The 27049-nt window shown below is 46.2% G+C and overlaps 1 protein-coding gene across 1 annotated transcript in view; it reads left to right on the top strand.

Moving 5' to 3' along the window:
• AP3D1 (adaptor related protein complex 3 subunit delta 1) overlaps positions 1-24632 on the top strand; it is a 43094-nt gene extending 18462 nt beyond the window's left edge. The window contains exons 7-32 of the mRNA XM_053999716.1: positions 540-679; positions 942-1015; positions 2734-2783; positions 4283-4332; positions 4730-4778; positions 5220-5365; positions 6078-6226; positions 6318-6548; positions 8009-8240; positions 8689-8834; positions 8960-9101; positions 9847-9918; positions 10667-10742; positions 11525-11724; positions 12375-12448; positions 14691-14901; positions 16090-16152; positions 16766-16864; positions 17639-17788; positions 17911-17958; positions 18292-18481; positions 19537-19625; positions 20602-20687; positions 21364-21485; positions 22214-22293; positions 22458-24632. Coding sequence (XP_053855691.1) covers positions 540-679; positions 942-1015; positions 2734-2783; positions 4283-4332; positions 4730-4778; positions 5220-5365; positions 6078-6226; positions 6318-6548; positions 8009-8240; positions 8689-8834; positions 8960-9101; positions 9847-9918; positions 10667-10742; positions 11525-11724; positions 12375-12448; positions 14691-14901; positions 16090-16152; positions 16766-16864; positions 17639-17788; positions 17911-17958; positions 18292-18481; positions 19537-19625; positions 20602-20687; positions 21364-21485; positions 22214-22293; positions 22458-22553 — 3065 coding nt within the window. The 3' untranslated portion in view covers positions 22554-24632. The remainder of the gene's footprint in view (positions 1-539; positions 680-941; positions 1016-2733; positions 2784-4282; positions 4333-4729; positions 4779-5219; positions 5366-6077; positions 6227-6317; positions 6549-8008; positions 8241-8688; positions 8835-8959; positions 9102-9846; positions 9919-10666; positions 10743-11524; positions 11725-12374; positions 12449-14690; positions 14902-16089; positions 16153-16765; positions 16865-17638; positions 17789-17910; positions 17959-18291; positions 18482-19536; positions 19626-20601; positions 20688-21363; positions 21486-22213; positions 22294-22457) is intronic.
• Positions 24633-27049: the final 2417 nt, after the last annotated feature.

Here is a 27049-nt window from a genome sequence, read left to right as displayed (position 1 = left end):
GAAGGATTGCTCTCTGCTAGGACACCCAGCCTGTCTAGATGAAAACATTCCAAACTGACAATAACCCCTGTAAGAGGCTGAGCAATGAGAAGGGAGTGAATGTGTCCAGTCAGATTGCTTAAGGAATTGTTATTTTTGTTTTGTATTTAAACATTTTTAAATAATACATATCAGAAAAGTCAGGAAGTGATTGGAAACCTCCTGGTGGCTGATTATTGATTGTGTTGTCTGTGTCCCACAACCAGCTCTCCACAGTCCAGGGCAGGGATGTGACAGTGTGCTGTTTTTTCTCATGCTGGACCTAAAGCAGATACCTGGCTCACTGCTATATTAGAAAATAGCCACAATTAAACAAAACCCTTTCTCAGTTTGCTTTTGCATCCCTGTATTTACTGCCTCAGGGTTGGGAATGAGGCCAAACCATTGGATGCACAGGTCTGAAGCTTCAGCTGCTTTTGCTGTGGGGGTTCTGCACCAGAAACTTCAATTACAATGAAGGCATTGATGAGATTTGTGCTTCTCCCACTTGTTTTCCCCAGGTGTGCAGTCTGCTGCAGTAAATGTTATTTGTGAGCTGGCTCGACGCAATCCCAAAAATTACCTTTCCCTTGCTCCGCTCTTCTTCAAGTTGATGACGTCGTCAACCAATAATTGGGTTCTCATTAAAATTATAAAACTGGCAAGTATTCTGCTTTTTGTTTACAGGATTAGGGTTCACATTAAATTACCTTGGGTGTGAAAATGGATTTCTTGCTGGGAGGCATAGTTACCATTCAGTCTGAATAAAAAGAAACCAGGAATATCTTCTAATGTTTGTGAATGTAACCAAAGAGAAAAATATGTTAATATAGCTTGGTTTAAATACAGTGAGCTGTAATTTACATAATGTTTTGAAGCTGTTGAAAAGCAGCTATTAACTCACTTTTCTTCTCTTTGAATAGTTTGGTGCTCTTACTCCATTAGAACCAAGACTGGGAAAAAAACTGATTGAGCCCCTGACCAACCTCATCCACAGGTATGTGTGACAGATCCTGCCTTGTTAGTCAGAACGGGGGAAGGGCCTGGTGGGTGGGTCAATAGCTGGGGTGAGGATGCATTTTATATTTTTTTTGTTGACTTTTGGTATATTGGCTTCAAGTATCAAAAGATAATCTTAGATCAGGGTTGTTTCTGGAAAACCTGAATGAGGTAAAATACCTTAAAGGAAAATCTCTGGGTGTCTTGACTTTCAGCATGAATTCCTCCAAAAGATGGATGAAAATTGGAGCAATTTGCTTTCCTTTCACTGCATTTCAAGCCAGAAATTACTGTAGAGGATGTATAAAATGGCTCAGCTGTGTATTTTGCCTCTCCTGTTCACCTCACACATTTGATTCTTGACTTTTGGGAGTGCCTTACCCACCAAAGCAGCGTGACAAGGAATACATTAAAGCCCTTTCTCGTGCATTTGGCAGCTCAGATGTGTTTTGAAAGAGGTTCTTATATATATGTTCTAAATGTAGATAAAATAAAGTTGAAGTCATTTCCTTGTCCCTTGTTAATGCTGGTTTGTGGTGGTGTAGTGGTTCTAATTCCGAACTGAAATCAGGAAATAGATGCCTTGGAGGGAATACATGGATTCTCCCTGTTATGAAGAGGAAGTGTGATCTTACACAGGAGTTGATGAGTGAAAAAGTTCATTTCTTTTCATGTGACAGAGCAAGGTTTTAAGCAGATATCTGTGTAGCCTTGAGAGCAGCTCTAGCCAGATGATTTCTGTCCATCCTCATATTCCTTTAAGGCAGGTTCAGAACATCCAGGTACCTCCAGGGAGCTGTCAGCAGTAACAGATACAACCCACCAGAAAAAGCAGGAAGATGGACAAACCCACTCCTCTTCCCAGCTCCCACATTAAGTAATTCTGAGTTTTGGGGACTGGATCCTCTTTGGCTTGGTCTCCATTCAGCCATTTTGAGTCTCATAATGAGTCACAGCACCCTGAGCTGTCCCACCAAGTGCCCAGGGTGCAGAAGTGTTGCTCGTGGTTCTCAGCATCCCAGGCTGACCCTCAGGGCAGCACTGTCTGTGTCTGTCTCCAGAGCTGTGCTCCTTCCCTGTGTACCCTGTGCTTGGAACCTGCTTCTTGGGGCTTGGGAGGTTCCTGGTTCCTTCTTGTACAGATTAGGCTATGTAAGGACCTCTGCAGTACTCAGAACTGCACTGGCTGTGTGTTCAGCTGGCACAAGCAGCCTTGAATTTGAGTTTGGGGGAAATCAGACACTGGAAATGGGTTGCTGACTTCCAGGGATGGGAAGTGTGTTCCTGCATCCCAAACCTCTGCTGCTGGGGCATGACTCGCTTGCTTGGAGAGAGTCTTGAGCTTCTCCATCTGCCTTGTCATGAATTTTTGACCTTGGGCAGAGGATTTAATTTGATTTTTGGACAAGATTGCTTCAGTATTGTGTGACTGGTGCTGGAGTTAGAGTAGCCACTTCCCTACATATTCCCTGTGTCACAGTGCTCTTATTTGCTGCTTTTCCAGGATGATTTTTGGATTTTTAAACATTTGTTTAAAAACTCCTCCCCCCAACAGTTTTTAAGTGAGAATCATTTCATCTGTTTGAAGGGATATGGAGCAGAATATTGACAATGTCTTGTGAAGTTCAAGGTGCTAACTAGCTCCAAGATAGTGCTGACAACTCTTCAAAATGTGCTGGTTTATTCCTTATTTAATATACCTGATTTCTGTTTCAGCACCTCAGCCATGTCTCTCTTATATGAATGTGTGAACACAGTAATAGCAGGTGAGAACTGAAACTTGGAACCTAGAAAAAAAATGTGATGAACTTTGTCATCAACAGGCACCATCTGTAAACCTTTTATTCTTCAACTTAATGTATTCTAAAATGCAATAAGTCTCCTGGCAAACTTTGTGTTACTGTGGGGCTGAAATCCTTTGTTGTCAGTGGGTGAGGCACAGTCACTACACCTGTGTTGTGTTTGCTGAAGCCAGGTACAGACAATGAGATTATTTATATGCCAGATCCTAAATGTTGCTACAACTACAAAATGTACCAGCAGCGATAGAATTAAAACAAGTGATGTCTCTTTGCCAAGATTTCTTATGTGATGATGGATCAGATTTTTTTTTTAATTTTGCAACTTTGCAGTTTAAAAATGGGGTGTAATTCCTTAGAGGAGCCATTGGAGTTACTGATTGGCAGTTTCAGTTTCTGGGGAAGGAATATGAACTCCATAACTGTGAGGGTGAGAGAAAACAAAGGCAAAAAGGGATAACACAGTATTGCAGCTCAGGCTTGGCTGCAATATCTGAGTGTGGAGCAGAGGGTTATTGACATTCACAGTTGGTCTGTCTATCTCCTGTGGGTTCTTTGAATAATGGTGCAGAACTTGCTGTGCTGGGTCAGTTCAGAGAGGGAAGAGAGATCTGTCACTCACTGTGTATTCCTTCAGGGAAATGAGGTGTCATGATGGGAGGGAGAATTACACAGTGGGGAACTCCATTGTGGGTTAGAGTGGCCTTCACTGAGATCCAGCGGGGTCATCCTGTGGATAGAGGGGGAATTCACCCACCCAGGACACCTCAGGGACGGTGATGTCAAACTTGGAGCCAGCAAACGAGCCCTGAAACAGCAGAGGAGCACCTGGCACCTGCCAGCTCTGGAGGTGACAGTGTCCAGCTCAGCTTCCCTGCAGGGACAGAGGGCAGCACATGGCACCTGCTCAGGCACAGCTGGGCTTGGCTGTGCCGTGCCAGCAGCAGTTACCAGGGTGAGCCCACCTTTTCTGCAGTGGGGCTGTGTGCTGCCAGAGCTTTCAAGTGTCCCATATAATCAACAATGGCTGGCTTGATTATAGCTCCAATCTAATCACATTAAACTCCAGGATCTGTTGCTGCATCCTGTTGCATTAGGAAAGTGCACAATTAAAAATTCAGCTGTACAGTAGCTGCTGATTTATTAACAGCTTTGAGTGCTACATGATGTCAGTGAAATAAACCTTAGTGAGAGGAAAAAAGAGCAGCTTTGACCTGGATGTTACAGCTGTTTCCACCTTTACACTTTTTTCCCTGCCCTCTTATTATTACTGTTACAGTATATGAAACTTTAAGTTCATGTCACAACCTTCTCCTTCCTCCAGACCCCCAAAAGTCCAAGCAAACAGACAAACAATAATCTAGTACCTTTCCCTGAGACCTGAGCTGGGTGTGGGCTGTTGGGTATTGTTGTTGCAGTCACTCCCAGCACAGAAATACTGACTGGAATTTGTGCTTCTGTTTCAGTTCTGATCTCTCTGTCCTCGGGGATGCCCAACCACAGCGCCAGCATCCAGGTGGGACCCTGGGTTTAGGGGTTGTTTGTTCTGCTCTGCTGTGGGATCCCAAGGGCCAGGGAAAATGGGATTGTGTTCCTCTGCCAGAAGTTACAGCAGTAGCTCCCTGAAGTGCTCTCACTGTGCAATCCTGCAGATTGAAGCATTCCCTATATAAATTTTCCTACTTAATTCACTCTAAAATGCAGAGTTTGAGAGTTTTCCCAACTCATTATTCATATCCTGCTATCAGTACAGTCATACAGAGCTTCCTTTTGTTTGGAAGTCCGTTAATGCAACAAAACCCTCTCACCTGGAGACCTCAGGTCTTGGTCAGGTACTTCCTTGTGTACTGAGTAAACTTCATGAAGACTTTAATTAAGACCTGTAATAAACATGATGTGGTCTTTTTTTCCAGCTTTGTGTGCAGAAGTTGAGGATATTGATAGAAGATTCTGACCAGAACTGTAAGTATGGTGCTTGTCTTCATGGAGCTGTTGGCCCCCAAGCACTGGGGGAGATGCTGCAGCAGCCTCAGAGGGGTTGCAGTGCCTGGTGTGCTGTAAACAGTTGCTGGGGGGTTTAATATGGAAATAATTTTTGATGTTGAGCACTTCTTTATAATACTATTTTTAAAAACAAATTACAGCAGTTATTACTGCTGTTTGTGGTCTTGTAAATCTAAAACAGTTCTTTCCATGCTCTGGGACTTCCCTTTTTAAAGACTGGCTGCTTGGAAAGCAGTGACAGCTATTTTCAGCAGAGTGAGCATAATAATAAAATGCAGGAGTGTTGACTTACTTTAGTGACTGCAAAGAATACTGGGAAATTTTTAACTTTAAGATTTCGTGCTCAGCCCAAAACAGTGTTTCTATATTTGGAAAGAAGTTTTATTTTGTCTTTCACAGTGAAGTACCTGGGCCTGTTAGCTATGTCCAAAATCCTGAAAACGCACCCCAAGTCAGTTCAGTCTCACAAGGATCTCATTCTCCAATGTTTGGATGACAAAGATGAGTCCATCCGACTCAGAGCTTTAGATCTCCTCTATGGCATGGTACGTTCCTACATTTATTTCTTCAGCAGCCCCACTGACCCTTTAGGAAGGTGCTGTTTAAGGAGAACATGCAACTTTCTCTGCCCACTCCACAGCAGACTTTTGATAACAACTCCCATATCTTCTCTTAGCACTTAGGATAAGTAAAATATCTGGCTCAGCATGAGGGCTTTAAAACTTCTGATTCAGACTGGATGGAGTTTCTCAGTTCAGGCCCATGGAAAAATCAATTCCACTGGATGTTAATGACTCCTAAATTTGTTTCCTTTATAAGCAAAAATGTTTTAATCTCTTAAACTTCCTAATCTGGCAGTAGAAGATTCACTTTCTCTTGAATTTCTGTATTGCTGATAGTAATTCTGATCCTCAGCTCTCCCACAGCAAAGTCATTAAAGAATCAGCTGGGTTGGAAAAAGCCTTGGAGATCATCGAATCCAACTTATGACCTAACACCACTTGTCAGCCAGGCCATGGCACTAAATGCCACATCTAGTCATTTCTTAAACACCTTGTGACTTGTGCTGGCTCTTCTTTAACAAAAACATTGAACAGCATTAAACAGGTTCATTTTTGGATTTGGGCCCACAGAGTTGGTTCTGCTTTCTTGTTAACATGATATTGGTCCAGCAAAGCGCCAGCAGCCACTTTACTGGAACGGGAAGGACTTGGCAGTGTAGGAAAGTGGTTGAACCTTTCACCACCTCTTTAACAGGTCTCCAAGAAGAACTTGATGGAGATTGTGAAGAAACTGATGATTCACGTGGATAAAGCCGAAGGGACGACGTACCGAGATGAGCTGCTGACCAAAATCATAGACATCTGCAGCCAGTCCAATTATCAGTACATCACAAACTTTGAATGGTCAGTGCTTTCAGCTGCCAGCTTGGAGCTCATCACAAAGGTAATGCCGGGTTGTTCTCTGATACCCACCCATCCCTTCCCCTTTCCATAGGTACATAAGCATCCTGGTGGAGCTGACCCGGCTGGAGGGCACGAGGCACGGGCACCTGATCGCAGCGCAGATGTTGGATGTGGCCATCAGAGTGAAAGCCATCCGGAAGTTCGCGGTGTCCCAGATGGCCATGCTGCTGGACAACGCCCACCTCATCGCCAGCAACACCCAGAGGAACGGCATCTGTGAGGTGCTCTACGCTGCTGCCTGGATCTGCGGGGAGTTCTCCGAGTAAGTGCAGGCAGAGCCTGGTGTGCCCTGAGGGGCAGCTTTTGGGCAAAGCTTTTGGTCACTGAAATGTGTTTTTGAGAGAGAGTTCAGAGTATGTACCTTAATGCCACCAAAGTGATTGTTTTTCTCTTGTTCCTTTACACTATCACTCCTCAGCTCTTTCTGGCCAAGGCATTTTTAACTATCTGATCATTTTTCCTGTCTTTCCAGCCTTGCCCATTCATACAGGAAGCTGTAGTAGTGAATCATAGAATCCCAGAATATTCTGAGTCAGAAGGGACAGTCAGGGATCATTGAGTTTAACCCCTGTCCCTGCACAGGCACCCCACCAAGCCCACCCTGAGCATCCCTGAGAGCGCTGGCCAAATGCTCCTGGAGCTCTGGCAGCCTCGGGGCCGGGACCATTCCCTGGGGAGCCTGGGCAGTGCCAGCAGCCTCGGGGGGAAGAACCTTTCCCTGAGCTCCATGCCAAGCCCTGGCACAGCTCCAGCCCTTCCTGGCCTCCTGTCCCTGGCCCAGAGCAGAGCTCAGCCCCTGCCCCTCTGCCTCCCCTCGGGAGGAGCTGCAGCCCCCGAGGAGCCTCCCCTCAGTCTCCTGAGCTGCAGCTGAACCAGCCAAGTGCCCTCAGCCGCTCCTCAGCCCCTTCCCCAGCTCCGTGTCCCTCCTTGGGACACTCTCCCAACAGCTTTTGGATCTTTGGTAATGGTAGATATAAGCTGTTATAGATCTTTGAAGGAACTTCTTAATGATTAAGGTCTACCCCTATTTATATTCTAGGGAACATGTGCAATCACCATGTTTGAATTAGTTCTTTCTCTCATCCCTGTTTTGCCCTTGTTAAAAGACTTTTGCAGACCCCCATCTTCTGGAAATTAAAAGCTGTAATCTTTTTGCTCAAAATTTTTCGGTACCCACAGTAGCACAATTTTCAGTGTTCTTGTACCAATATGTTTTTTTTAGCTTCAGCAGATGTTTTTGTCTCTTGCTTGTGCAGATATAGCTGTTACCCAGCTTTTATTCTGGTAGATTGGACAGGTGTGGTACTGGAGTCTCCTTTTACCAGTTAGTTTGGTGTCTCCTTCTAATTGCCACTCTGAACACTGGCTCCAGTTTAAATTCACACTGTAGGTGTGATATTGGGGGAATGCTGAATACAGCTCAGCTCTTCATTTTCTTTAAAAAAGCAAAATGTTGTACAAAGAAAACTGCATATGAAGAAGTAAGAAAATATACTCTTCCAGTGTTATCACATTTTTACTTAGAAACAACTTAGCTTTCAGTTTGTAATAGTCCAGTACCTTTTTTGTGCATCTTCCATTTAGTTGTGAGCAGATAATTTGGAGTAAGAGCATCAGATCTGTTAAAACAAAGTGCTGTGATCTATATTCCTTTGTGTACTAAGCACTGCCTGCTGGATTTTATTTTTGCTTGTCTTTCATCTGTGTGTTCTGCCCTTACAGACACCTCGAGGAAGCAAACCAAACCCTGGAAGCAATGTTGAGGCCCAAAGTTACAACCCTGCCAGGCCACATCCAGGCTGTTTACGTGCAGAACATGGTGAAGCTCTATGCATCCATCCTGCAGCAGAAGGAGCAGGCTGGGGAAAAGGAAGCAGCTCAGGAAATTACACAGCTGATGATCGAGCGCCTGCCTCAGTTTGTGCAGAGTGCAGATCTGGAGGTTCAGGAGAGGGTAAGAGAAAGAAATGACTTTGGGCTTTATCATGGGAAGCCTTGGGGCAGGTCTGTGGTTTTCTGTGGCTGTGCACATTTTCTATAAGCTGTGACCAGTGACAAAGCCCAGATCTTATTGCAGTTTGATGCCATCTCTAAAGGCTGCCAGTAAGATCTTCACTCAAAACAATTTAATTTTAAAATTATTCAGGTACATAAGGGCAGAAAAAGGACCCGGCTAAAAAAGAAGCTTAATATGGACTTTTTACATTTGCTCCAAACCTGCAGTTTATGCTGCTTCTCTTAATTCCCTTAATGGAGTAAAACACCTTCTGTTGACTTCAGTCGATTTATGCTGCTTCTCTTAATTCCCTTAATGGAGTAAAACACCTTCTGTTGACTTCAGTTGATTTGTTTGGTTCAGCTTGTAAATATCACTCTGAAACTACTTCTGCATTTGTTTTTAGGCTTCTTGCATCTTGCAGCTAATAAAATACATTCAGAAGCTACAAGTAAAAGAAGTTCCTGTAGCTGAGGAAGTGATAGCCCTGTTTGCTGGTGAGCTGAACCCTGTGGCTCCTAAAGCACAGAAGAAAGTCCCTGTTCCAGAGGGGTAAAGTTCCTTCTCTCTCCCAAACCCTTATTTAAACTTTAAAGAATAAAGCATAGTATATGATGAGACACTGAAATATTCAGGGGTACTAAGTCAAGCTGTTTGTTTGCTGCAATTCTTCCCAGCCTGGACCTTGATGCCTGGATCAATGAGCCTCCATCAGACAGTGAGTCTGAAGATGAAAAGCCCAAAACAATATTTCATGAGGAGGAACAAAGGCACTCCAGACACAGACAGCCAGAAATAGATGAAGAGGAACTGGCCAGAGTGAGTGAATGTTAAAATGCTCTTCCCTGCATAATTCAGTAGTAATCTAAGTGGTGCTGGAGCAGTGGAGGCTGCTGTGGATTCTCCATGTAGCCAGGGAGTCTTTCTGCTCTCCACAGCTCAGGAAAGCTGATCAGTGATGAGAGCTGATGCTTATGGACTTCAGCAGCTTCTGTGAATGACTGTAACATGATTGTGCTCAGCAGTGATCCCACCTTTCTGCCTCTGACCTCTTTGCTTTCACAGAGAGAACTTGTTGTTATATGAATCTTCACTTCTTCCTCTCCTTGCAGAAATGAAAACAGGAACATTCCAATTGCCATCAAAAATTAATGTCTGGGAAGTTATTATCTCTAGTCTATAATTAAAAAGCAAAGATGGGAGTTCTAAGGAATATTAGTTATAGTATCATATACAATGGCTTGGGACAGGAGGGACCTTAAAGCTCATCTCATTCCACCCTCTGCCATGGGCAGGGACACCTTCCACTATCCCAGGTTGCTCCAAGCCCTTTCCCACCTGGCCTGGAACTCTTCCAGGGATGGGAATTAGTAATGGTACCTGCAGTTCTATCCTAGAATGTCTGGTAACTCAGAACTGCATTATCACACACCAGCTGTTCTGCTCTAGTCTTTTCACAGTAGTTCTATATTGTTCCAAAAATGCAGGGAGCTTTTGTTTTGCACTTTGTCTTTTATCTCTTTGCTTACAAATATTGTAACTGCAAATCCTCTTTTGCTTTTAGCGTCGTGAAGCTCGGAAACAAGAGCAGGCAAACAACCCATTTTATATTAAAAGCTCTCCTTCCCCTCAGAAGGTGAGTCTGAATTGCAATATCTCACTGGACAGTGCTGTCACTGTGAAGGCTCCCTGAATATCAGAGCTGCAGCCTCCTCTGGGACATGCTGATATTTCCCCTGCACTTTCCTCTTCCCATTTTATAATACATGTACTGGAGTGGCTGCCTACAACTGTTTTTATAACTCCTGCTTGTGCTGAGAATCTCCTGAGTCACCTGGTACCCCCAGAGCAGCCTGTGAGAGAATCTGTGCAGTTTGTCCCAGCCCTGGGTGATGGCAACATTCACATCCCCAGGTACCTCACTCGGAGCCCTGCAGAGGGTGACCCTGGAACACACACTGTATTTTGTGGATCAGAAGGTTGTTGTGGTCTCTGAACACCTTTTTCAGGGAAAGAGCTTCCTTTATTCCCTCTGTATCTGAAGGACTGCCCCATATTCCTCAAAACCAATCTCCAAATTTAGCTTCTGAAGTGACAAGTTATTAGCAATAAAACAAACCAAAGATTCTTCAGAGAGCTGCAATAATTCTTCAGGGCAGTAGTGGGGTTACAAAACTGCAGCTAAGAGTAGGGTTCTTTGTAATAGTTATCAGCTGGCTTTAAAACACACCCTGCTACCACACAGAATTAACAACAAACTGTTCCATTCCTATCTTTTAAAATGTTCACTTAAGGGTTTGAACTGCTTGATGTTTTGTTATATGCCTATTTACAGAAGTTTGTGCTGGCAGTGCTCAGAAGGTAACAAATCTTTGTTTTCCCAGCGATACCAAGACACTCCAGGGGTGGAACATATTCCTGTGGTCCAGATCGACCTTTCTGTCCCATTAAAAGTTCCAGGTAAGCACAGTTAATATTTTAAAATTAATTAAAGAAATTCAGTTTAGCAAAAGACATAATTCCTTCTTGGGGCTTCCACCTGAGCTTTTGAAGGGCAAGGAACACACTTTCATTAGAATCTTAAATAGATCTCCTTAATTTACATTTAAAAATAGTATTTTGCAGACTGAGTTCCTTTCAAGATAATATTAGAAATGATTCTTTGATTAGGACTATCATGCAGCCAGGTCTGTAACATGTAGAGGAACCACTGTTCTGTGTGGGAGCAGTCACCTTGAAAATATCTTAGAGGTCTGATGGAGGAGACATGAAATAGAATCTAATGGTAGAGATACTGTTTGCATATCTTGTTTCAATTATCAAAAGCAGTTGTGTATCTAAGGAGTGGTTGGATACAGCACTGAAAAGTTGTTGATAAAGTGCCTTACATTTCAAGGGGTGAGTTCAAAGTGCAAATATTTTAGGTTTTTTCCAAAAGTTGTCAGTACAGCAGCAATGTGACCAATTCTCCTTAAAATTTCAATGTTTGGATGCTCCTTGTAATGCAAGAATGCAGCCAAGAATCAGGAAGCAAGATTGAGCTCTGTCCTGTTTCTGGAGAGCTGGAATAGACAGCGAAGCTGCTGCTTTGGGGGGCTGTGTGAGGTGATGCAGAAGCACACAGAGGTGTGGGTCTGGCTGGCTCTGGGTAGCTGGAAGCAGGAGCAGGGCACACTCCTGACGTGGTGTTTCTGTGCTCAGTCCACGTGCTCTGTACCTGAAAACAGCTTGGCTTTCCCCAGGAATGCCCATGTCAGACCAGTATGTGAAATTGGAAGAAGAGAGAAGGCATAAACAGAAACTGGAGAAAGACAAGAAAAAGAAAAAACAGAAAAAGGAAAAGAGAGGAAAACACCATCGCCACAACTCCCTGCACACAGAGAGTGAGGAGGACATTGCTCCAGCTCACCACGTTGACATCATCACAGAGGAGATGCCAGAGGTCAGTTCCTGTGGTTGGGGTCTGGGATTTATCTGTGTGCAGCTCTTGAGAGATTTTTGCCTGCACAACTGCAGCCAGCCTGTGGTGTGGCAGTTCCAGAGCTGTGCTACCTTGCAGAGCTGTTTCAGAAATGACTGAGATGATCCCAGGCTGTTCTTTGCAGGGGAAGAAATTACTGTCTTTTTTAAACAAGAAATTGCCACTGAAGCTATTAAAAAAGTCAAAACCAACAAAAAAATGTTCATCCCTGCTCTAAAAGTAATACTGTCTAAATAGCATTTATTATGCTCTGCTGCTTCACTTTGACAGTAACTTGCTGTCTAGTCAGCAGCTTTGCAGCTGATGATAATTAATTGCAGATGCTACTGATGTCATCTGTATTTGTTTCTAAAATTTCCTTTAATCAAAACCAAACAGCAGCAATTCAAATCCTGCTGTTTATGAAGAAGGGGTTTCTGTTCCAAATTAATCTTGAAACTGGATGCTGCATTGAAGTGCATTGTTCCCATAACTTACTGTGCCTGACTGCAGCTGGCCTGGTGCAGGGTTCACAGGCTGAAAAAAAATTTAATTTGGGTGCTGTTAAGCTTGAGTTTGAAAATTTCCAGCGGTTTGCTGCCTCAGTGGATGTCTCTGTATCTCTTCTGCAGAATGCTTTGCCCAGTGATGAAGATGACAAAGATCCCAATGATCCCTATAAGGCACTTGACATAGATCTGGATAAGTAAGTGGCAGTTTTGTGTGTGAGTTCACTGAGTTGCCAAGGGAGTGCCTGAGGGCAGGGCTGGGGCTGAGCAGGCAAAAGGACTACAGACCAGGAGGGGAAAAGGCTGAAGCCTCTCCCCATGGCTTTGATGAAACCTCAGGTGCTCATCCAGCTTTGGCTCCCACTGCAGCTTGGATGATAAAATCTCAACTCCTGAGTATGAGAGAGGTTTGGGAGGGGCAGGGGAGTCACTAAATATAGTGTGAGTGTGACTGAAGGAGTCTGGAAGCACAGAGAGTGTCAGGTGTGGGTTAGTCTGAGGTTTGGGTGTCCCACTGTCTCTCTGCTGTCACCTGTGTTGGCACTGAGTGTGACCTGTGTCCATCTGTCCCCTCAGAAGCTCTGTGTCCATGGCAAGCCTGTGTTGTGCTCACTGACCAGTAACACCCAGGCTGTCCCACCCCACTGCCCTGTGGCCCTTCAGCGTGCTCCCACTGTTGTGAAGTGTTCCGATGTGACTGAGCTGCCTGTCACACCTGTGGCCAGGCTGGTCCCCAGCCAGCTGCTGGGGCTGTGCCAGTGCCAGCACTCAGCCCCTGCTGACCATGACCATGAGCACTGGGCTGTGCAGAATTGCACACGGAGATTGGTTTGGATTTTTTTTTCAGTTGCTGTTCTACAAAATCACCATGCTAAAAATAATTGCTGATTTATGGTCCAGGGATGCCCCCTGTGAAGTTTGGAAATCTGTGCAGGCCCATGTGGGTGTATGTAGGATCTCTCTCTTCCTCTGATACTTAAGTCTGTGCCTTTCTTTGCAGTTCCAAATTTATAGGCCTTTGGCCCCTCAGTACCTTGCGAAAAAGTGTCGTAGCATTCTTAAAAAATGAATAAAACCGTTTCTGAGGAACTTCCTTTTTTGGAAGGCCAGTGAAAATCTGCAGGAACAAATGTATAAAAGGAAATTAGTTTCTGACTGTAGCCCCTGTATTTGCATGGTGATTCTCAGCAGTACTGGGCACACCCAGCAGAGCAGGTCCTGAGTGCTGTGCCCCCAGGAGGCATCCAGGGCTGGTGGATTGTTCTATCCATTCCCTCCCCTGTGCCATGAGTGCTGTGCTCTCCTGTCATGGTTTCTCATGTCTGTGTCCTCTCTCTTTCTTTCTGTGCTTGCACTGCTCTGTCTGTCACGCTCACACGCAGTCTGGTTTCAGGGAAGCCTTCCAGGTAAGAGTATCTCCTGAGTGTTGACCTTTGTCAGGTTGGTTGATTTTGGGCAGTGCAAACCCTTGAAGGGTGGTGGAACTGTTAAATCAGAGACCCTCACATTTGTGAGTCTGTTTTGTCACTGGCTTTCAGCACTAATGCTGTTCCTGTACAGGTGTATCTGAAATAGTAAAAGATGAGGTCTGTTTGTTGTTCAATCTTCCCTTAGTGTGTGAAAGTGAAAAATTAATTGGTTCTGATTATTAATGCAATATAAGCAAAAAAATTGAGGCCATTAGGAATCTTCCTGAAGTGATGTTTACTGTACAAATGTGAAAATTAACATTAAATAAAAGCTAAGAAATAGAAAAATATGCAGTTGGTGAAATGCCTGCCAATTTCTGGAAATGTTTGACAAGAATGAGAGAAATTTTTGTGGGTTTTTTTCCCACATAGTGGATTTAGGATACAGTGTAAATATGAACTGCTACTGGTGCTTTTTGTAAACAGGTGTCTGAAGTTACATTTAACTTACGAAATGTGATAGTAGAGTAGAAATTCATAGTGCAAACTTCCAAAATAAAAATTACTTAGAATAATTCCCAATTGGACTGATTTATTCATCAAGAACAGCAAACCCCACACCCTTCAAGGGCTGCTGCAGCCATGCTGGCATTCCACTGCTCGAATTTCCACTCTGCTGGAGACGCTGTTCCACATCCTCGCTTTCCTTTGGAGAGGGATTCCATGGAAACGCAGCGTAACATGGAGCTGTTCCTCTGTGGGTGTTCCTCAGCCTGCAGATCTCTGGCTGGCACCTCTAAGGGTTAAACAACAAGACCATGGCTCTCTGTCACCTTCCAGTTGTTTCCTCTGACTCCTAAACCACAAGGGCAATGTCTGAGGTTGCATAAGTAAACTTCAGGTATAGAAGTACACACTGATTTTAGGCTTGGGGGCCCAGCTTCCTAAGAACAAAGCATACCTTGTCTTGGACAGGTCATCTGGCTGAGGGAGGCTGTTTGCAGCAGGTAATGGGCTCTTTCTTTTCAAGACCCTTAGCAGACAGTGAGAAGCTGCCAGTGCAGAGACACAGGAATGTCGAGACCCTGAAGTCACCAGACTCAGAAGTTCCTCTAGTAGAGAAGAAGAGCAAGAAACCCAAAAAGAAGGAAAAGAAACATAAAGATAAAGAGAGAGATAAAGGAAAGAAGAAAGAGAAAGAGAAAAAGGTGGTAGAGGAGGAGGAAGAAGAAGAAAAAAAGGTAATTCTCCAAGATTTGTGTTATTTTAGCTCCTGCTGTTATTTATTGCTGAGTTTGGTTTGTTGCTTAGGAACAGTCGCATTTGACAGTTCAAACAGCTCAATGCATTCAGCCTCTATTTCTTTAAATTTTTACTACTGTAGCAGCAGGTATTTAAAGATTTCTGTTAATAAAAATAACATTTACTTAGCCTCCTAAGTTAGCAGAATTGGGCTTACTGCAGCCTACACAGCAGATCTGCCAGAGCTCACGTGGAAGCTGAGTTTGCTGATATTTTGTATGTTCTCCAAGTGGGGAACTCCTTAGCAAAATATCTGGAACTAGTTTTGTGAGTGTCATTTGTTGTGCATCCTGTCTCCCATGTGCTCCAGAACCTTTCAGTTATAAACCCTGCCCTTAGCTGCCAGTTGCTCTCAGGATTTGAAGCATCCTCCTGTTAACCCCCTGCAGAGCTGCACTTCCCCTCTGCACTGCAGCCCTTGGAATGCCAGGGATACGCTGGGGTGGGGATGCTGGCCAGGTGCTGTCAGCTGGGCCTGGCTTTGGAAGTGCTCAAAGACTGAAGTGAAGATTCTTAGTGTGTTTGCTCCTGAATGTGTCACCGCATCTGTGCATGAGGAGCACTCTGGAGTGCTGCATTTTCATGGGAACTTAAGGTTTTGATTTAATTGTTGTAAAGTCACAGAATCCCAGACTGGGTTCAGAGGAACCTTAAAGCTCATCCAGTGCTACCCCCTGCCATGGCAGGGATACCTTCCACAATCCCAGGGTGCTCCAAGCCCCATCCATCCTGAAACCTGGCCTTGGGCACTTCCATGGATCCAGGGGCAGCCACAGCTGCTCTGGGCACCCTGTCCCAGGGCTTCCCCACCCAATATCCCAACTAGCCCTGCCCTCTGGCAGTGGGAAGCCATTCCCCTTTGTCCTATCCCTCCATCCCTTGTCCCCAAGTCTTTGTCCCCTTCAGGCCCTGCAAGGGGCTCTGAGCTCTCCCTGGAGCCTTCTCTTCTTCATGTGAACACGCCCAGCTCTCCCAGCCTTTCTTCATTGGGCAGATGTTCCAGCCCTGTGATCTTTTTGTTTTGGTTTTCTTTTGTTGCTGTTGTTGGGGGGTGTTGGGTTTTTAATTTGATTTTTAAGAAAGATATAAAAACAATGATAATGTGGGTTTTTTCTCCTGAAATTCAGGGGGAAGACTTGGATTTCTGGCTCTCCACTGCTCCACCAACTGCTCCCATGCCCCAGCCACAGGTAGGAATCTTCCCCCATCAGAATAAACTTCTCTGGTTATTCCTTGTCTGTGAGCTGTGCAGGAGTGCTGTGTCATGCTGCAGCACAGAGGGGAACATCAGCTTCATCTCCTCAGCTTCCTGCTGAGGAGCAGAGATATTGTGTCTGCCCAGTTCAGAGGATCTGTAATGGGAGACTTCAGGCTCGTTCTGTGCAGATCAAGGAATAGAAATAAAAATACAGATGCAGCTCCAGGCTTGGTTGATTTTGTTATTGATGAGTATAATGTTATACAGTTGTATGGTTTTATTTCCCAGTATGAGGTAGACTCTAGCAACATTAATAGACATGAGAGACAGAGTGTGAAAGAAAAACTCTCATGAATTTTGATGGGAAACTCTAGAGGAATAGACAAAGAATATAAGGGGATGGATTCCTTGGAGGAAATCTTCTGAATCGTGTCCTCAGGTTTCAGAGGCATAAAATGAAAGCCTAACATGGCATATGTTAGCCTATTGTCATTTCTGAAATAACAGTTGTGAAGAGTTGTCACTGTTGAGTTTCTTTTGGTGTGGGATTGGGTTGTTCCAGCTGCTTTCCATTAGTGTCAGAATCCTTCTGCTCATCTTCTCAGAGCGAGCCTGGAATGGGCACTGCTGTGGTGGCTGAATCTCAAGAGGCAAAAAAAGAAGAAAGGGAAGAACAAGATGAGGAGGAGGAGGATGAAGGAAAGGTAAGTGGTTCAAGTTAAGAGGAAATTGCCTCAGGTTACACCAGGGAAGGCTTAGTTGAGATACTGGGAAAGATTGTGTTGATAATTGTTTTTTTAATGGAAAGGATTGTCAGGCATTGGAACAGGCTGCCCAGGGTGGTGGTGGAGTCACTGTTCCTGGAAATATTCAGAAAGCCTGTGGGTGTGGCACTTGTGGACATGGTTTAGTGGTGGATGTGGTGGCACTGGGCTGATGGCTGCACCTGATGATCTTAAAGATCTTTCCCCACCTGAACAATTCTCTGGTTCTATGAAGTTGCTGTCACCTTTCAGCCATATTCTCCTGCTGTCTCAAACTCCTCAAAAAGCAGCACACAGGATTTACCAACAGCATTGTTCAGTGCAGTGACTCTCTGCAAATGTTGCATCCTTCAGGAGCTGTGACCACCTCGTGGTCAGAGGTTTGGTTGTTCCCTGAGCCAAGGGACCATCCCAGTTAAAGCTGAGCTTCCAAACAGTTGGAGAGATTTGGCCTTGTGCTGTTCTCAGGTTACTTTGGGATATGGTATGGGCAGCTGGGTGGGGAGCAGGGTTTACTGGGACTCCACATGGAGTTACTTTTGGGATTTAAGGAATGGTAGCTCTGTTTTTGGGTTCTGCTTTAAAGGGAAACTTTGCACAGTCCAGGAAGTGCAAAGAGTGAGAGTCTGGAGTTAGAAGTGTGGTAGAGGGGTCATGGCTAGAAATCAAGGGTTTCTTTAAGGGTTTGTTGTAGTTTCTTATTCTTCTTGGTAGAAATCCTCCAAGCATAAGAAGAAAAAGCACAAGAAAGAGAAGGAAGAGAAATCAAAGGATAAAAAGAAATCCAAAAAGAAGAGTCATCACAGCGAGGAGGAGCCCCCAGAGTCGGTGCAGAACGGGACGCTAGAGGATGAGCCACTACCAGTGAGTAGCTGTGCCCAGGCCTGGGGACAAGGAGGGCTCAGCTGCTTGGGAGGGAGGACAGTGACAGCCCTTTTCAGGGTCGTTAGTTCTGCTGTGACTGTGAGTTCTCTCTTGTTTTTCAGCCCATGTCCAGTTACCGCCTTCTTGCTGAAAACCCGTACATTAAAATGGTGAGTTTGGGGTGTTGTTCTGAATCTGTCTCTGTGTTCCCTGAGAGAGGAGTACCCTGGGATGCTGGAGTGACTTTATGTAGCCATCACATAACTGAAGAACTGTTTCAGTCCCAGAAGGTAGAACTATAACCAAGCTCCATTTCCTTTCCTTTGGGTGTCCCACTTTTATTTCTAAGTTGATATTTTCCCAATCCTCAGCTGATCACCAGTGTGTTTCCATAATCTTATAGCTATACCAAATTACCTCCCCTTTGAACCTGGTTTTACCATGCTGTGTTCTGTTTCTTGAAGTTTGATTCTTTCCTGTGACATTTTTCCCTTCATTTGCAGACCTATGATATTCAAGGAAACCTCCAGAATGACAGCCAAGTTACTGTGTCTGTTATCTTTGAGAACAAAAGCACTAGCTTCCTTAAGAGCATGGAACTGAATGTCCTGGACTCTCTCAACACTAAAATGCTCCGACCAGAAGGATCATCAGTACATGATGGGATACCTGTGCCCTTCCAGCTCCCCCCTGGTATGCACAGCTTTGCACAGGGCTCTTGGAGTGTGGCTGGCCCTGCACTGCCCTCCTGTGGAAAGAGCTGCTTGAACTTCTTGCTGTTTTCCAGAAAAAACATCTCTGCCTGGGTGTTGCTGGGCTTTCCCACAGTTCCCTGGCGAGGATAAGCCTTCTCCCAGTATGGCTGTAATGCAGGTGGTTCTGCACAGCAAGAGCAAAGCCTTAATCTAGAGCTGGGAGTCCAAATGTCTGAGTTCCTTTGCCAGGTGTCTGCAGGCTGGCACTCTTCTGACTACAGGAATCCAAAATCCATGATGTGTTTGCTATGAGATCTAAAATAAAATGAGGTAGTAGGTTTGTGAAGCACTAGAATCCACTCTGGGTTTATTCTGGAGCTCTTGTCCCACTGTTTGAATGGCAGAGGCCTTTTGCAGTGAAGGTTTGTGATAAGGATGTGCAAGGAGGGCAACTGAGCCCTCCAGAAGTGTTAAGCACAGAAATGAAGGAGAATGGTTTTGTACAGAGTGCAGTAGTACAGTCAAATCAGTGAACTTCTCTGAATTTCCCTTCCTTCACTGAGGAGTTAATTTGAATCCTGAAGCAGCTCACAGAGGGCTGGAGTGGCCTCAGGGTGCTTTTCAATCCTCCATGGAAAGCAGTGGGGTATTTGATTTGGTTTGAAATCTGTATGCGGCAGTTCTTGACTTGTATATTAAAAGCAAAACATAGATACATTAGAGTTCAAATTAGCTCTGAAAGCTACTCTGAAATGTTTATAATATAATTCTAGTTATGCAAATAGTTTAAATATGTGACACTGTGACACTTTGCCCAGGCACTTGCTCAATAACTTCCATCAAATGCCAGCTCCCATTGCTGCTTCTGGGAGACCCAAGTGCTGTAACACTGTTGACTCATCACAGCAGTTGTGTGTAGAACTCTCTTCCAACTCAAAGAATTTCAACCTCGGTTCAAAAATAGTCTGCACATAAGTCAGTTGATTCTAACTATTACTTACATCTGGAAACCATGTTCTGACCTGACTTTTCCCTCTCCTTTCTTCACACTAGGAATCTCTAATGAAGCCCAGTTTGTGTTTACACTTCAGAGTATTGTTATGGCTCAGAAGTTAAAAGGAACACTGTCCTTTATAGTCAAAGTAAGTGCAGCTCTCAACTGCCTCTGCTTCCTTGGGAACTGCGTCAGAGAGCCGGACTCGGGTGGGAAGCTCTGCTCTCAAGCTTTTTTTAGGCATCATTTCATCCCTGCTGCACCAGCCCATTCTGTGAGGAACATTTTCACATGACATCTTGTGCAAAGAGTGCCCCCATTCCTGCGTCAGCACATCCTAGATTGTCATTCCTGTCAGCGTGTGAGCAAGGCAGCCTGGAACACGTGCCACATTGCCAGCTAGAAAATCACACTGATCTGCTGGGCAGGGGAGAGAGGGAACCAGGGTCTGCTCCTACTGATCTCAGTTGGGCACTGCAGCCTGGTAAAAGGCTGCTAAACAAAAATGAGAATTAGATGCAGTTATTAAGAGTAGAAATCCAGACCAAGAGTGAGGTCAGCGGAAGGCATTGTTTAATAGGTATTGAGCTGGATAAGACTGTGTGTGTCTCTGATGTTATTTCAGTACAGTTATTAATGAAAGACCTGCATGAGCAGCTCGAAGGAAATTAATGGAGACAGTTGTGGCTACTCCTGAGTCAGCCATTATCTCTATTTTAAGGGTTTCTTAAAAATAGCATGCTAGTCCTATTTTAGTACCTAAGAATCTGGAAACTATTAATTTATTATTTTGCTCAGAAAGTAATGAACTGTAAAACCACATCTCCAAGTGTTAGTTTAAACTCAGTCTGCTCAGTTTATTTCAGCAGAGTGCAGGCAGAACTGCAGCCCAGTGTGTCCATTACCTGTTGTAGGTGCATGTATCGACCCAGCTGCCCAAATCTTTGAGTGGGCCGATGTTGTGGTGGGATGGTTCTCAGACTGATCCTTCAGGCCCAGCCAGGCTATTTCAGAGGGAACTCAGCCCTCAGCTCCTCTCTGGTGCCTCTGTGGTGGGTAGAAGTGGCTCTTCCTCTTGCTGCCTCAGGGCTCCCGCTCACCTGCTCTCCTTTGCCTTGTTGCAGAACGATGAAGGTTCAACCCATGAAAAACTAGATTTCAAATTGCACTTCAGTTGCGCTTCATACTTGATCACAACGCCTTGCTACAGGTGAGTGCCTGCACTGCCCCCGGCGGGCCGAGCCGAGCCATGCCGAGCCGTGCCCGCGCTGCCCCCGCCGGGCCGAGCCGAGCTGAGCCGTGCCCGTGCTGCCCCCGCCGGGCCAGGCTGGGCCGTGCCCGCGCTGCCCTCGCCGGGCTGGGCCGAGTCGAGCTGAGCCGTGCCCGCGCTGCCCCTGGCGGGCCAGGCCGAGCCGTGCCCGCGCTGCCCCCGCCGGGCCGGGCCGAGCTGAGCCGTGCCCGCGCTGCCCCTGGCGGGCCAGGCCGAGCCGTGCCCGCGCTGCCCCCGCCGGGCCGGGCCGGGCCGTGCCCGCGCTGCCCCCGCCGGGCCGGGCCGAGCCGTGCCTGCGCTGCCCCTGGCGGGCCGGGCCAGGCTGAGCCGAGCCGTGCCCGCTCCCAGGGATTTGGGCAGTGTCTCTGTAAGGGGAGACTGTTCAGATATGTCCAGTGACTGATTTCAAGTGGCTCTGCAGAGGCAGCTCTGGAAACAAGAGGGCACAAGTTGCTCCAGTGGACTCTGGTGTGTGGTTTCCATATTTGCTATAAACCCATTTTCCTAGAGCTTGGTAGCACCTAAGTTTCTGTATCCTGACATGTTTAATGGGGCTGATGGAGCAGATTTCACTTGCATTTCTAATAAAACATTTACTTTCCTTCCTGTTCTGCAGTGATGCTTTTGCCAAGCTCCTAGAGTCTGGAGATCTGCACATGAGTTCTATTAAAGTAGATGGAATTAGCATTTCTTTCCAACATCTACTGGCAAAGATCTGTTTTCATCATCATTTTTCAGGTGAGTATTCGTTGATGCAGAACCTTCTGCAGAGTTCCATATTGTAAAATCTCTGCTGTGCTTGGTGAGCATAACACTCCATGGGCTCAGCAGTCACAGGAGCAGGTGATGTCCAGATTAAATACATTTGGGAGACTTTTCTCCAGTTTTGCAACACTCAAAGCATGCAGTGTTCTTCAGAATGAATTCTCCTTGTGTCCCTGTGGAATTCCTGCAGCCCAGTGAGGCATGTGACAGCTATCATGGGAGCAGCTGGTGTGGAGTTCAGGCTGTAACTGTTCTCTGGAGGGTGGGTTTGATCTGTAGGGCTTCAGACTCCTTCCCCCGTGGTTCCTTTCAGTGAGGGAGAGCCCCAGCTATTCAGGTTTGGGTTTCTTAATTAAAACACAAGCACTGGCTGAAGCAAAACAACTGGCTGTTTCGTCATGCTCTGGTGTTTGCATTAGACATTGCCTCACTGGAAGTATTTCTGGGGAAGAAATCTGCATTCTGAGCAGTGTTTTTGCCACAGAACATTTGTGGCTTAGGAGACAAATGACTCACCTCGTTATTGTGAAACGTCCCAGAAAAGCCAGGAGGAGCCAGGCACATCTTAACCCTGACTTCCTCCTCCCCTCTGTAGAAGCCTCTGTTCCTCAAGGCCAGGCAAAGCAAGGGTTGCTCTCCAGGGGAAGCAGGGCTTGAATTAAAATGGAATGGAATTAAATGAAATTGCTGTTTCTCTGCAGTTGTGGAACGCGTTGATTCGTGTGCATCCATGTACAGCCGTTCTATCCAAGGCCATCACGTCTGCCTACTGGTAAAAAAGGTGAGAGCACTGTAATCCCTGAGAGAAGCCAAACCTGGAGCCTTCCCTGCCTTCCTCTGCCTCTTTCCAGTCCCTGGGTTTGGCTGGGAATGCATTTATCCCCACTTGGAAGAGAAGATAATGGTTTTTTTCTTTTTTCTTTTTTTTTTTTTTTCCTTTCCAAGGGAGAGAACTCTGTATCCATAGACGGGAAATGTAACGATTCTACCCTGCTTAGCAACTTGTTGGATGAGATGAAAGAGACATTGTCCAAGTGCTGAATATTCCTTATAAAATATTCCAACGACAAGAAACACACCCAACGTGTAAAGACGAGCAGACCCAAGTGTTAAGTTTCTCCCTCGTACGCATGTACTACCCTGGGGCACGTGCTTTCAGTTAACTCCACCATTGGTTGCAGTTTAGACATTTTAAGGCTGTATGTTACCTTTTTATTTTCAGAACTTTTTACAAACTGTGGTGTTAACCCTTTCTAGCCCAAAGAGATCCTGGTGACATGACTGGAGGAGGGAGGGAGGGGAGGGGTGGGCACTATTTATTCAGCAGCTCATGATGATCCCATGACCTTCATCTGTGTGGGACGGCGACTGAGCAGGACTTTATCAACAGTAGCACAGTTTGTTGCTTGTGCTTATGCCAGGGAAGGTTGACTTAATCCTTAGCCATGAAATATGTCTTCAGGGCTGCTGTAGTTGATGTATATTTCTAGCAGAGGCTGGTGCTGGACCAGAAGGCCTCTTTTTGGTTTTTTTTTTTTTTATATATATATGATTTATTATTATCTCAAGATCTATTGTGATCAGCATATAAATATCCTCCATCTCCTTGAGCTAATCCAAAGGAGCCCTGTGGGAACTGGGATGTTTGAGTTTCTGTTTATAGTAGTTGCCTTGAGCCTTAACCTTCCTTTAGTGACAGCTGGAAGAGTTGGGTGTGGAAGCATGAAATGGGCTGGAAGTGTTATTGTTTGGGTCTGTGCTCCCCTCGACTGCCCCACACACGGAGTCTGTCAGGCCTCTCCCCTTCGAGCTGTCTCTGCCGATGTGTTTTATGAGTCCACTTCAATTTCACATTCCTGAACAGTTAAGCTGTAGCAAAAAACTGGAAATCCAAAGGGGTCTGTTCCTGCTTTTTTATCCTTTTGCTCACCAGCTGAGGTTGACCATTATCAGGTTAGAGAAACAGTCGTGGGTGCAGCCCCTTGTGTGCAGGTCCATGTCGTCCCTCTGGGCTCTGAAGCCAGCAGGGTCATTCTGTCTCTGTGTCCCCTCAGTGTCCCTCAGCCCTGCCCTTGCAGCAGTGAGAGCAGATTTGGCAGCACAAGTGCCCCTGGGTCCCTGTGGCAGAGCCCTCCCTGCCAGGGTGCAGGAGAGAGGGATGGATGGAGAGCCCCTGTCCCAGATGCAGGAAGGAGGAGGGATGAGGATCCCCTCTCCCTGCCAGGGTGCAGGATGGGGAGGGGGCTGAGGAGCTGCAGATTTGGGACTGTAGGAGTTGTGTTGGAGGGAAGAAGGGAGAGTCTGGGAAGTGCCCATTCTGCACTATTGGAATCTTGTGTAGTCCCTGACAGGAAAGGGATGTCAGTGTCCTGCAGAGATGCTCAGTTGAAGTCCATTTCCAACATCCCTTGCTTTCGACTTATTTTTTATTCCTCTGCTCCATTTCTTTCCTCGCAATTCCGCACCCAGTGAGCAAAACTCCATGGAAGAGTTTTGCTTTGAGGCACAGGTCAGGAGCACTTGATTGCTCCAAAAAGATGCCCAGGGAGGAGCTGGCTGGGTCTGCGCGTCTCCAGCACCACCACCACTCCTAAAACACCAAACCCCCATGCAGGGAGCAGGATAAAGTGTTGATCTTACTTGTTGGGTGGTGTCCTGTACTTTACGCGTGTCTTGTGCTCTTTACACTCTTCCCACAGGAGGTATTTTGGCAAAGGCTCTGCTCTGGTGCTCTGGGTTCCATTCCAGGCCCAGCTCCGTGTCCGACCGCGCTGCCACGACGTGGAGGGTTTGGTTTTGGTCAGCCTCCCTTGGTTAGCCAGTTGTGTATTAGAAACTGAACATATTAAAATTGTCTTAAAGGATAATGTTCCTCAATTAGTGTTTGGGGTTTTTAATTCATGGATGAAAACTGTCACTTTAGCATGTAGAGTCTCTTACAGAATCCTGTGCAGTGATTCTAGAATTTTGAAACTGTTATGATGTGTTACATTCACAAATTTATTTGCTATCAACATTCCCTGGAAAAAAAAAAAAAAAGAAAAAGAAAACAACATACCACAAGCTGCTGTAATGATTTTGTGTCAAGATGATCCAATAAACTTTCAAAACAAAGTTAAATTTTTGGCTTTATAAATGGTCCTTTCATAAGACCGTTCCAGTTTGGATGGACCCAAAACCCAGGCATGGATTTACCCCAGGGCTGAATAATGTATCTTCAGTGGAGGTAAGAGGAATCTCCTTCCTAAAGGAGGTAGGGAATTCCTAATGCCATCCCCTTGAAAGGCAGCTCTGCAACAGCAGCTGTCACTAACACTGAAGTTACAGGAAAAAATAATTCAGACTATCTCAGTTAAATGTCCATTGATTGTTTTATTTTCTGGATAATGATTGCAGCTAAAATCCAACACTTGGAAAATGGGAGCTCTGGTCTGAATGAGGCCGGAATCAGCCCCTGCTGTTGCTTCCTCTTGGCCTCCAGTGAGATTTGTGACATACGTGGTGACATTGATCTGAGGATTAAGGCCCTGTCCTGCCACAGCAGGAATGAGGCCTTGGCCTGGCTGATACCCCAGTGCTTTCCAGTCACACCAGAACCTGTGAGAATCCTCTTGGGACAGAAAATCCCTGGGGCTGAGAGTCAGGAGCCACCAGTTCTGCACTGGGAATTGCCCAGTAACTTGCTGGCCCCATTGCTGCAGGAACGATCCAGGGCTTCTGCTCTCAGTACTGCAATCCCAGCTGGACCTGCCATGGGGTGGGACTGCACAAATCTGATGGAATGGGATGGAAACAAAAGCAAACCCCAGCCCAGGAAGTGCCTGGAGCAAAACTCAATGTTAAATGAGCCACAGGAGCTGAACTAAGGGGCCAGGAGCTGATCCTGCCCCTTCCTCAGCCCTGGAATGCTGTGGCCAGTTCTGGGCTCCTCTGGAGCAGAGCTGGAGCTCCTGGTGTGGGGCCTGTGCAGGGCTGTGAGGATGATGAGGGGATGGAGAATCTCCTGTAAGGAAAGGCTGTGGGAGCTGGGGCAGGGGAAGAGCAGAGATGAATATAGATACAGACAACACACACACACACACACACACACACATATATATATATATATATATATATTATATATATGGATATATGAAACATCAGAGGTAATGGGAAGAAACTGAGCACAGGAAATTCCATCTGAGCAGGGGAAGGACTTTAGCCTGCAAAGACAGAGCTGCCTGTGACAGAGCTGCCTAGAGGGGTGGTGGAGTCACCTTCCCTGGAGCTCCTCAAAAGCCATCTGGACACAATCCCGATGTGCTCAGCAGCCCCTGCTGAGCCAGGTGAGCTCCAGTGGTGCCTCCCGACCTCTGTTCCTTGGTTCTGTGACCGGGAGTTGCCCACGAGCCTGGCACACAGGCTCCTGCCCTAGGGCAGAGCATCATCTGCTCCTGGAGGAATCCAGCCAGAGGGGCCCCGCGGCTGCTGGAGCAGGGCCCGGCTGCTCCCGGGAGCAGGAGCGGGATCAGCTGCTCTGCAGGAGCAGCCGAGCTGCTGCCGTGAACCGGGGCCAGCTCGGGCAGCCAGAAACCCCCGAGGAGCTGAGGCTTCAGCCCAGGTTCTGCGGCTCAGCCGGGCTGTGAACACCCTGAGGTTGTTTAGCCTGGAAAAAAAGGAGATTCAGAGGTGACCTTATCACTCTACAACTCCCTGAAAGGTGGCTGTGCTCAGGTGGGGTTGGGCTCTTTCTCCAGGAACTGACAGAACCAGAGGACACAGTCTCAAGCTGCCCCAAGGGAAATATAAGTTGGATATTAGGAAGAAGTTTTTTCCAGAAAGGGTGATAAAATTCTGGAATGGCCTCCCCAGGGGGGTGGTGGAGTCCCCATCCCTGGATGTGTTTAACAAAGCCTGGATGTGGCACTGGGTGCCAGGGTTCAGTTGAGGTGCTGGGGCTGGGTTGGACTCGATGGTCTTGGAGGTCTCTTCCAACCCAGTAATTCTGTGATTCTGTGATTCTGTGAACTGGGGCGTGGGCTGGGGGCTGTGAACACCTGAGGGACTGAACCAGGGTCTGCAGAGGTTTTGGGCACCTGGGATGCAGAACTGCAGGTTCCAGGAGTGTTGGAAAAGCCCCCTGGGGCAGGAGCTGGGGCGAGGGCCGGGAGTTCCACAGGCTCTGCTTCAGCTTTCGGCACCTTTTGATTTTGGGCTTCCCAGGGATTTCCCACCGGCGTTTGGCTTTCCCCATCCTGACGTTGTGAGCAGTTCCCTTTGAACCGGGGGCTGGTTTTGGCCACTTCTCCTTTTTATGACCTTAAAGTTGAGGGCTGGGCAGGTCCCTGCAGCTGCCCCCGTTGGACCAATGCCCTGCTCAGAGCCCCCTGAGCATCCCTGCCTTGTCCCTGCTCCTGAAAACACAAACAGAGAATGAATGGGAATAAAGGAAAACAAACGGAACAGAATAAAATGGGAAAATAAATTTTAAAAAAGAAAATAAAGCAGAATAGAAGAAAAGAAATAAAAGGGAAGAGAGGGAAATTACTGGAATGGAA

This window comes from Vidua macroura, chromosome 26, assembly GCF_024509145.1.
Source record: "Vidua macroura isolate BioBank_ID:100142 chromosome 26, ASM2450914v1, whole genome shotgun sequence".
NCBI lineage: Eukaryota > Metazoa > Chordata > Aves > Passeriformes > Viduidae > Vidua > Vidua macroura.
The sequence above is the reverse complement of the archived record's forward strand: the minus strand, read 5'-3'. Positions and strand labels throughout refer to the sequence as shown.